Source organism: Oryx dammah, unplaced genomic scaffold (assembly GCF_014754425.2).
Source record: "Oryx dammah isolate SB20612 unplaced genomic scaffold, SCBI_Odam_1.1 HiC_scaffold_16, whole genome shotgun sequence".
NCBI classification, from domain to species: Eukaryota; Metazoa; Chordata; class Mammalia; order Artiodactyla; family Bovidae; genus Oryx; species Oryx dammah.
In genome coordinates, this window is record NW_024070200.1 from 48,748,666 (window position 1) to 48,759,751 (window position 11,086).

The 11,086-nt window shown below is 50.0% G+C and overlaps 1 protein-coding gene across 1 annotated transcript in view; it reads left to right on the forward strand.

Annotated features, from left to right (window-relative positions):
• The first annotated feature begins 8,483 nt into the window (after window positions 1–8,483).
• Window positions 8,484–11,086, forward strand: part of LOC120875647 (myeloid-associated differentiation marker-like) — a 2,955-nt gene continuing 352 nt past the window's right edge. Inside the window, exon 1 of the mRNA XM_040257583.1 lies at window positions 8,484–9,819. Within this exon, the coding sequence (XP_040113517.1) occupies window positions 9,274–9,819 (546 nt within the window). The 5' untranslated portion in view covers window positions 8,484–9,273. The remainder of the gene's footprint in view (window positions 9,820–11,086) is intronic.

Genomic DNA, 11,086 nt, shown 5'->3' on the forward strand with positions numbered 1-11,086 from the left:
TGGCTAGTCTAGAGAGGGTCAGGCAAAGGCTATAGGGACCAGTAGCCTGTCAGCCGGGTGGAGAGAGAGAGGGCCGTTTCTGATTCTCTGCCGTGAAAAAGCCCCATTGTGGGGTCTTCGGGGGAGAATATATTTATTTTGTTTCCTGAGCTGTGTGAACAGGGCACTGTGCTGCCTGGGTTGAGAGGCTTCTGTGTGGCTGGGGAGGGATCACACCCCCCTCCTGGGTGGTGTGCTATGAAAAGGCTTCATTCAGCCAGGCCTGGCAGCCCACCGGCAGCCCAGGCTCCTGCACTGTCCCTGGGGGCGGCCTGGCTTCCCTCCCTCTCTCCCTGAGGTATGGGCTTGGGGTTGGGTGTGGGTGTGGAGCCGCCAGGTCAGGCCCAGTCCCCGAGGGGCCCCGTCACCCTCAGGTTTGGTCCCTCAACTGCACACCTTGGTGTGGAGCTGACCGAAGGAGAGGACCTGGGACCCAAGAGCCATTTGGTCCCTGTCTCGACTTGAGATGTAACTCACGTTGAGAGAAGTGTCACACATGCAGTCATAGAGAGTTGCTGAGGCCGACCTTCACCATACAACTTTAAATCCTTGTTCACTGCTAGGCCATATTGCCAAGTTGGGGGTTGGGGGGGGGGGCGGGCTCTGAATGTTTATATAATTTCTATGATTATTTTGTGAATAGCATGATTATGTTGCTTTATGTTTGGCGTGTGTGTGTGTGTGTGTGTGTGAAGAGTGTTAATTTGTTCACAGGAAATGCTTTAAACACACCTCAATTTTTGGAGCCCTGTTTGGCATCTTTCTATTTTTCGGTACACTGGGAGACTCAGTCCCTGGAAGTGGGTCAAGATCGTCTGGACCTCTGAGGGCCCTTGGCAAAGACAGCCTGCCTCCGGAGCACGTCTGGATGCGAGGGGTGAGGTGAGCGGGCAGGGTGCCCGAGTCCCGGGCAGCCATGGGAGCCATGGGTGGAAGGACTGCCTCCTGGCCAGCCGTCCCTGTGAGCAGGCAGAGAGGCCAGGGAGGGGTCCTTCTGCGAAACTGACTGGCTTCCCAGGTGATCAGGCTCCTGGCGGGGAAGATGGAGTTCAAGTCCTTGTGGGGCTGTTCTCTGTCTGCCTCTCCCACTGTGCTAGGCTCCCAGGCCAAGCATGGGCTCTCTCTCACTGGACGTGCTCCCCACCCCACTCAGACCCCCACCCCAGTTCTCTACGGCCATTCTGGGCTCATACCACCCGCCTGGCTCCACCAGCAGGAGCTATCTTACTCAAAGTTTAAGGAGGAGAACCCAGAACCCCCAGCTGCCGTGGGTCTATCTCAGTGAGTGGGTGGCTCGCTGTCACAATCCTGCCTGTCACACTGGCCCTCTGTCTTCTAGTTCCAGCTCTGTCTCTGCCTCACTGAATGACCATGGGAGGTCACCAAGCCTTGGTCTTCTCGTCTGCACAGGGGAAGGATTGCATTGGTTGGTTGCTGAGGGCCCTCAAAGCTCCAAGTTTCTGTCAGTCTGGAAATCTGGATGCAGGTATACTGCAATCAGACTGGAAGTATCTTTACATGAGTACATGGGAGGTCATGCCTGGATGCTAGCCACTCTGCATGCCGCAGCACTCCCCAAAGGGGTTTTCTCCTGGACATTTGCCTCCATGTTAAAGATGTTTGACTGGGGCTTCCCTCGTGGCTCAGTGGATAAGAATCCAGCTGCCAGTGCAGGAGACATGGGTTCGATCCCTGATCCAGGAAGATCCCACACGTCGCAGAGCAGGTAAGCCCATGTACCACAACTACTGAATATTATTTTAGAGCCCGGGAACTGCAACTGCTGAGCCCCGGTGCTGCAACCACTGAGGCCTGCGTACCTAAAGCCTGTTGTCCACAACAAGAGAAGCCATCGCAATGAGAAGCCCATGCACCCAACTAGAGAGTAGCCCGCGCTCACTGCAAGTAGAGAAAAAAACCCTTGCAGCAACGAAGACCCAGCACAGCCAAAAATAAACAAATAAAATGAAATTATAAACAAAGACGTTTAGCTAGTATACAGCCCCCTCATCCCTCTCTCTCTTTGCAGACAATCATAGAGAAGGGCTGGATGCTGGTGTCAGGAGCGGAAGTTGGGGAGAGAGGCAAAGAGGTCAAGGAGGGAGGGAGTTGGGAGTGGGCTGCTCTGGAGGGGTGACTGCTCAGCCCCAGGGAGCCCTGAACTCTCAGCTGCCTGTTCTAAACAGGGTCTGATTTCAGGTTATGGCCCATTGAGCCCCTGAAGAGGTTCCCTTCCCAGAGGAGCAAGAAGACCATTGGCTCTCCAGCAAGACTTCTGATGGGGAGGCATCTCTGTGGCCCTGCACATGCTCTCAGTCTTGGAGTTGTATTCAAGGGTGAAAAGAAGATGAGGGAAGCATCTGGCTGGGCATGGCTCAAATGCCTGAGGGATCCATATACCAGCAACTCTAGCTGAGATGTGACATCACCCTGACCTTGCAGGAGCGGGATCTGGCTTATCTGACACACGACGTAGTCATCCCAGAGAAAGCTGGGATGTTCTCAAAGGATGAAGGATGGATTCACAGATAGATGGATGGATAAAATTAAGCTTAGCTGAGAGAAGTCTCTAATGACTTTATGTGGATAACTCATTTATTTAAGAGAGGAAAACTGAATTTCATCTCAATGTTTTGAGCCTGATGGACTAAGAGAATGAGTCTGAAATGGAGGGCTGCTGGTCAGGGTTGTGGAAAAGAGATGGATATTCAGCTTGCAGAGTGGGGATCAGGCTTGATCAGAGATCTATTGGGTCTGAAGCAGCAGAATAAGAGCCAAGTGGAACAAGGGGTTCTTGTCAAGGTGGGGATGTAGATTTGGAAACTTCATACATGGAGATGATAGCCGATAGTTTGTGAATGAGTCAGTCCTCAAAAGAGAGACATTATGGCAAAATATGAAGAATGGGGAACCCTCAGAAGCTTGAATTAATATCCTTTGGTTTATAAATGGGAAAACTGGGCTCCAGAATTTGTCATTCATTCACCTAGCAATCCATCCATCCAACCATCCATCCACTCAACAAATATATTTATCCAGAAGCTATAATGTATAAGGTAATATTCCTGATAATGTTCATGGTTAAGGGCCTGACAAGGGATAGTGTCAGCAAGTGGGCAGTAGAGAGAGAAGGATATGAAAACCAGGGAAGGATGATGTTCAGGAAAGCCAATAGCATCCTATCTCATGGATGCTATCTCATCCTATCTCTTTCTTCCTCAAAGAGCAGGAAAGTTAAATAAAACAAGTTGGACTTGCTCTCTGGTGGATCCTGGGGGAGAGTTTTGGTAAACTGTTGGTGAGGAGGAGTCATGAATGAAGGAGTTAAGGAGAGACTGTCTATGCTTCTGGAAGATGGACAGAAATGATGTTTATCTTCTGCATCATGCTTTTCAGTGGTGAAGCACTACATCTGTGAACCAGCACATTCACCAATTACAGATGTATTGTCTGAAATGTCTAGGATTCCATCAGGACAGGGTTCCCTGATATAGAGCAGATGCTTTATTGCCTACCATCAGTCATTTACTAGAGAAAGCAGGTGCTTTGGAAAAGCCCTGTGCCAGACAGCAGAAGACCTGGTTTCGAGTCCTGGCTTTGATGCCTGTCAACCAACCAGATTATGTTGGCCAGATCATTCAATATGAACTTTTTATCCATATACCAACGAAGTTACTTCCTACCCCTTATCTGGTATTGCTGTTCACTTTGGACTCTCCCCAAATATATTACTTGCAAATTGTGGCTGCTAAATAAATACATTTGTTGTGTCGATGGATGGAAGGATAGATGGCCAGGTGGATGAGTTACAAACTCTGGAGCTCAGTTTGCATGTCTGTAAACCAAGGGACATCAATTCAAGCTTTCTGAGAGTCCTTCCATCTCCAATCATCTATGATCATCTATAAGTATGCTTTTTATTAAAATCACAAGCAGAATTCTTCCAAAGTTGTTTAGAGCTAGCACACGTTAAGCCAGTTAACGTTGTAGTTAAGCTGCTAGTTAAGCTGCTGTAGATTATCCCAGTGAACCTCCTTGAGGTTAGAGACTGGACCATCTATTATCATGCTCCAGAGCCTTTCATCTATGATCAGAGATAGAATCTTAGAAGATCGATACTAAGCGTTCACTGAAGGAAAAAGAATCACTTCCAACTATACCCTGATTCTCTAGAGACACTCAAGGATACGTAGCATGTGGTTGGGGCTTCCCTGGTGGCTCAGATGGTAAAGAATCTGTCTGCAACGCAGGAGACCTGGGTTTGATCCATGGGTTGGGAAGATTTCCCTGTAGAAGGGCAACTCACTCCAGTATTCTTGCCTGAAGAACCTACATGGATTCCTGGGCAGGCTACAGTCCATGGGGCCGCAAAGAGTCAGACACAACTAAGTGACTAACACTTTCACTTCAGCATGTGGTTCTCATGGTAGACAGCACGCCATCATGTTTGCAAGCAACTCAAAGATGTCCTTTCATGATAGGATATGTCCCTGCAGCCCGTTTCTGGTGAACCACCCATACGTGGCTTCGCAGTTTCAGGTTTGAGCTTGTCTCTTCCCTGATAGCTCAGTTGGTAAAGAATCCACCTGCAATGCAGGAGACTCTGGTTTGATTCCTGGGTTGGGAAAATCTGCTGGAGAAGGGATAGGCTATCCACTCCAGTATTCTTGGGCTTCCCTTGTGGCTCAGCTGGTAAAGAATCCGCCTGCAATGTGGGAGACCTGGGCTTGATCCCTGGGTTGGGAAGATTCCCCTGGAGAAGGGAAAGGCTATCCACTCCAGTATCCTGGCCTGGAGAATTCTATGGACTGTATAGTCCTTGGGGTCGCAAAGAGTCGGGCATGACTGAGTGACTTTCACTTTCACTTTCTACATCCATCAGTCCATCAACTCAGAATCCAGATCATCAGCACAGAATTCCAGTCACAGCGTGAAAGGGAAGCCGACGGTTTGGAAAGCATCCAGAGGCAGGTGGCCAGGAGGGTGAAGGGTCTGGAAATGCCTGAAAATAAGGAGCGATGAAAAGAACTAAGGATATTCATCCAGAAGAGAAAATGACAAGGCACCCGTGGACAACAGTGCTGTCCAAGCTCACTGGGACTAGAGTTTGTACTTTTTTCTCTGCATGGGCCTCCTGAGAACAAATCTGTGACTGGTGAATGGGAGTAACAGGGAGGCTGACTTCAGCTCATTCTAAGAACCTCAAGAGGTTTTTTTTTCAGCCAATTTATAAGAATATAGAATTGACTGCCCAGGGAAGCAGAGAGTCGGCTGACAATTGCCAAGGATGGAGGAACACAGGCTGCCGTAACCTGGGTGGTTACACCAGGTGACTTCTCAGACTTCTTTCAGTGTGGAGATTCCAGGATCCCAAAGAATTTCGAAGTGGAGTAAAGAGAAATCTCTTTGCTTTGTCGATTTAGAAATTGTCTGCTGATCTTAGCTGTGGTTCATCTCATACCTGGCTGATCTCCTCTAAACACATTTCTCTACTCAGCAGTTTGGGTCTTCCAGCTGAAATGATTATAAACCTCTTTTTCTCTCTCTCTCTTTTTTTTAAAGGATCTTTTTCTTTTCTAAATAAAGAACTTAGGAAGTCTCAGGAAGACTGGACCTACGTGGAGAAATTCCACAAGAAATAATTAACCAAACAAACAATAAATCTCCAAGCCATAATTATATAGCAGTGAAGTGCACACCTCCCAAATTCAGGTTGTCCGGCTGTCCAGAGCACAGAACTTTTGTCTGTCTTTAATATCTGGTGGATTTGCCTGACCCAAGATTGGACTTCTTAAATTTGGTTCTGGGCATGGGTAGGTGGGAAACCCTCTGAAGCTTACACCTCCTGAAGATGGATAGAGAGGGAGAAACTTGATTTCTATGGCAACTAGGGGGTCCCAATCATAAACAACCATTTTTTTCTACCTGGAGCCAAGTCTTTGAAAAGTGACTCAGCCTGAGGTTTGCACATTGGGGACCTCCTATCTGGTGGTTGGTGATGTCAGTGGAGAGATTTTCATGGAATTATTCAGAGTATGTCCCACAAAATAGAAATTAACCTATCAGCTGCAGGGCCTAAAATAAAAACTGATTTGCAACCACTTTGTGACAACACCATTGCCAACCAGAAGTAGCCTTTGGCTCCCCAACCCAGGGCTCAGTTGGAATTTTTTTCACAGTAGCATAAACTCTCAGAGCCAGAATGGCTCTTCGGGATTGTCCAACCCCCTCATTTTACAGATGAGGTTTCGTTTGAAACTAAGTTCCAAGCAGGATTTGCATCCAACAGGAAAGCATTAACATTTTCCAGAAGCCGCCCTTGCCTCTCTGGTGAAGGCTACTTTAGCACAAAAGTCCACGTCTTGTTTCAATTAGCTTGCATGCTCTGGGCACAATTACTGGAAAATGGGGAGCTGGGTGGAGGAAGTGATGTCACTGGAGACCCTGGTAAAAGCCTGGTGATATGTTGATAGTCACTGAGGCCCTCACTAATGTGACTGGTGATGGAGACAGGAGTGAGGCTGCTGTTCCTGGAGAAGCTGGTTCTAGGTGGCAGCTACTGGTCCTCAGGGGCCATTATGGGAGAGGCACCCGAGTGTCAGGCCTCAGGTAGGGGAGGGAGTGTGTCCACCGTGCTGAGTACAAGATACAAGAGCGCCACCTACTGTCTGAGGAGATCAAGTGGATCTCTGCATCCACTGTGGGCAAAGAAGGTGTAGTTAAATACGCGGGGCAGCTTCTCCAGGGCTCTGAGCTGCTTGAGGAGGATCCTTTTCTCCAGCTGTTGTCCCCAACACCCTCCCTCTCTGCCAATCTTGGTTCCTCCACCTGCTGCATCTCGCAGGGGAGCTGGGTTCCACCTCACTGACCAGGGCTCACAGAGGATGGGCTCCAGTTCCCTGGGTCATGGGCTTCCTATGAACTCACAGAAGCCTCTGCCTCATGGGTTTCTCTTCTGAGCATGTGTGTGTGTGTGTGTGTGTGTGTGTGTGTGTTTGTGGTGTGTCTTGGGGAAGGGAGGGTGGAATGAGGGAGTTGGTGCTGTTGTGCTGACAATGCAAGTCTGTTCTGCAGCCCAGAGGAAAAAATTAGTACAAACTAGAAGAAAGAAAATTTTGGTGTTTCCAAGAATACTTAAATAATTGCTGCTATTCTGGCCCTGAGATTGTTGGTTTGTTTGAGTAATAGCTTTGGCCTGAGTCCTTAACACCACTCTGGCTCCCAGAGGCTGGCTCTGTCACGTCTGTAAGGATTTCCCCAGAATGTGAGATGCTCAGAGGGACTCCGTGGTGACACAAAGGAGCCAAACACTGGGCTATAAGGAGAGATGGTGAAGATGGCATGTCACGGTCCAGGGACACTTTTCGGGGCTCACAGTTCATAGCATTTCAGACATGTTGAGGCTTTCATGGGGCTCCTTCAGTTCCACTCCAGGCCTCTCCTCCATGGGGAAGGTTGGCTCCATGCCTGCATCCCTTCTGGGTCAGAAGACACCTACTGGGCTGCCTCAGGGCCCCTGGGACCCTGGGACCCCCCCCCCCCCCCGGTCATCTCCACTCTGCCCCCTGCCCACCCCAGTCCTGGGAGCATCCTCAGGGCTGTCTCCTCCCAGGGGTCCTGCAGGGGCCTCCTCTTTCAGCTTTTGCCTTTAAAAAGGGGCTGATCATCCATCCATCCCCACCCACTCCCTGGGATGCCCTGAAAGGCTCCATTCAGCATCAGACACAGCATCCTTGTTCATTTCCAATCCCTTGGTTCCCAGCTTGGAAGCTGCGAACCAGTCTCCCAGGCCAGGAAAATCCTGCTCAGGTAGGACTACTCCTAGATCTTTCCAGACTTCCACCTATATGGCAGCTTTGGAGCTTAAGAGCCAGACATGTTAATTTATTCTATGGTTCCTCCATGATCTTCTACCTTGGAGTCATGCTGGATTGGGGTCTCCCTTCCCCAATGTGCAAGAGTCACATGTTAAGGTAAAACTCGGGGGAGGAGATTCAGAACAGTCCCTACTTCCCATGTCATCTTGTCCCTATGGCCTTGCTCTCGCCCCATGGCTCCTCCCTGTTCACCCCTGAAGCTACCCTCCTCCGGGTGGGGTTGTGTCCCCTCAGGTGGCAATTTCTTCTAGTGATGGCTGCAAGGAGGAAAGGCCAGGACCCATATGTCTTCAGGTTGCTGTGGAAGGAGGCCGTGGCCTTGAAAGTGTATCCTGGGTCCCAGAGCCTTGAGCTTTGGTCCTGGGCTCCCACCTATGGGCCCTTTTGACATGTCAGCTATAGAGCAAAGCCTTCAAACCTGCAGCTTTGGCACTGTTATTTGGGTTCCCATTTCCTAGTCATGCACCCTTAGAATGCGAGTGTGCTCAGTTGTGTCCAACTCTTGGCAGCCCCATGGACTATATCTTACCAGGCCTTTGTCCATGGGATTTTCCATGCAAGAATACTGGAGTGGGTTGCCATTTCCTTCTCCAGTGCCACCTTAGGGAAGGACTTAATTCCCCCAACTTTAGTTTTCTTGTCTGTAAAATGGGGTTAGCAGTACAATCCACAGTCCCTTTTCTGAAACCCTGTGGGTCAGATATGCTCCAGGACTCTGAATTTTTCAGCTTCATTTATGTAACATGGTGCATCTATCCTACATGACATAATACCCCACTGGGGTCTGAAATACCTTGTAATCAAACACATTAGTGTTTCTGCAACTGAATTTTGAACATTCACACTACATGAAATAAAGACTATAAATAGTCTGTGTCTGTTCAGTTCAAATTTTGTTACCAAACAATTAAAAAAAAATGCTTGTCCAATTTTCAGAACTTTGAAATGTTGGGGTTGCAGATAAGGGTCAGGCTACCCTGTGTCTCCATAGATAATGGCATGCAGCAGAAAGAGGTGAAGGAATAAATGTTCATGGTCTGATGCCAGACCCAACCCAGCTGTGAGCTTTGGGATAAGACAAGTCTCGTGACAAAGTCAAGGGTGATGGGTGAAGGAGAACCATTCGGGAGTGCTGTGCTGTTACCCGAGTGTCTGAGCCATTGATTCCAACTCCACAGATCCTGAGCCTCAGCCATCACAGGGCCCTGAGCCTTTCCCTGGCATCTGACTTAATCCACGTCCAGGGCTGCACCTTTCTCGGGTGGATCCTCAGCGAAGACCTCTGCCATACCAGTGACCAGTAGGACCAGAACAACTACCACATGATCGTCCTCAGGCCCTGGGCTCCCCGACCATTATGGGCTGCTGCCTGCGACAGCTGCAGCTGTTCTCCACCTGCATGGCCTTCTCGCTGGGGGCCAGCGTGGGCACCTGGAAGGGGGCCATAGGTAACTGGTCCATGTTCATCTGGTGCTTCTGCTTCATCCTGACCCTCCTCATCCTCATAGTTGAGTTATGCGGGCTGGAGGGCCACTTCCCCTTCTCCTGGGACAACTTTCTCACCACCTGCAACTGCTACTCCGCCCTCCTCTGCCTCTCGGCCTCCATCATCTACCCCATCATCTACATTCAGTTCTTGTTCAACAGCCACAACTGGGACCGCACCATCATCTCCACTGCATTCTCCTGCATCGCCTTTGTGGCTTATGCCATGGACGTGACCTGGACTAGGGCCCAGCCCAACATGATCACAGGCTATATGGCCACCGTGCCAGGCCTGCTTAAGGGGCTGGAGACCATCGTGGCCTGTGTCATCTTTGTCTTCCTCAGTAACACCTCCCTGTACCTGCACCAGCCGGCCCTGGAGTGGTGCGTGGCCGTGTATTCCATCTGCTTCGTCTTGTCATCTGTGGCCATCCTGGTGAACCTGGGCAAATGCGACAACAGGCTGTCCATCCCCTTCTCGGTTTTCCAGGTTGTGCTGACCCTGCTCTCCGTCCTCCTCTACACCACTGCTCTGCTCCTCTGGCCGCTCTACCAGTTCAACGAGGAGTTGGGCCGGCAGCTCCAGCGGGCCAGTGACGTGAACTGCAGCAGTGGAGTCCCCACCTCCCTGTGCATCTGGGACCAACAACTGGCTGTGGTTAGTTTGACAGCCATCAACCTGCTGATTTATGTGACTGACCTGGTGTTCTCTGCCCGCCTGAATTTTAACAGAGGCTGAGGCTTTGCCCAAGGGCTCCCAGTTCCTCCCTTGTCTCACCTGAAGTTCATTACCAAGCTCTGGTGTCCTCTTTCTGGCTCTCCTCTCTCCCTTCTCACATCCTTCTGCATTCATCTCACTCCCTTTCCCATTTCCTTCCCACCTTCTGCTCTGTCTCCGTCCTATATTCTTTGGTTGCCCACATCCTGTTTTGCCTTTTTCTCTTCCTGCTCTCTCATCTTTTCTATATTTTATGCTTTTTGCCCCTTTTCTGGTCATCCTTGGTTTTCTCGTCTCCTGTGTCCTGACCACCTCTCCCCATCTTCCTTCTTCTTATCCATCAGGACTTGAGACTCCTTCCTTCTCTGCCCACCACCCCTCCTGCCTCCTAAGGTGCTGACTCCACAGCACACAGCCCTCTGTGCAGCTGTTCACAGCCTGGGCCTCCGGAGGGGCCTTGTTGCCAAAGCAAGTCTGTCCTTCTGGTATATGTGTGATGGGTTTAGGGGTGGGGGTGGGTAGCTAGGCATTGGGTCCTCTTTCTTTGTGTACAGTGTGTCTCCCATTTAATTTTTAAAAAAGTCTCTGCAGGCCAGTAATTTCCAGTGGGTGGGAGTCTTGAAGCAGAGACCCTGGGTCCCTAGGCCCCAGCTGGTGGTTGGCCCCATCTGACTGGCTCCAGAATTTTTCCAAGCTTATTGAAAACCCACTGCCTGCAGAGGCCGTCTTAAAGGAAGCAAAGGTTGAATGCCTCCCCATCCCAACTACTCTCTGGGGAATCGAAGCAGGAGCTGGTGAAGAACCCCAGAGTCTTGAAGACAGCTGTCTGTAGTGTTGGTGAGGGGCAGCGATGTGGCCCTTCTGCCTCAGTGATCAAAACAGCAGGTCCTGCCTCTGCAGGGAGAAGAGCACGTCCCTGCCAGACTTAAAGCTGATGTTAGCCTGCCTGGGATTTTTTTTTTTTTTT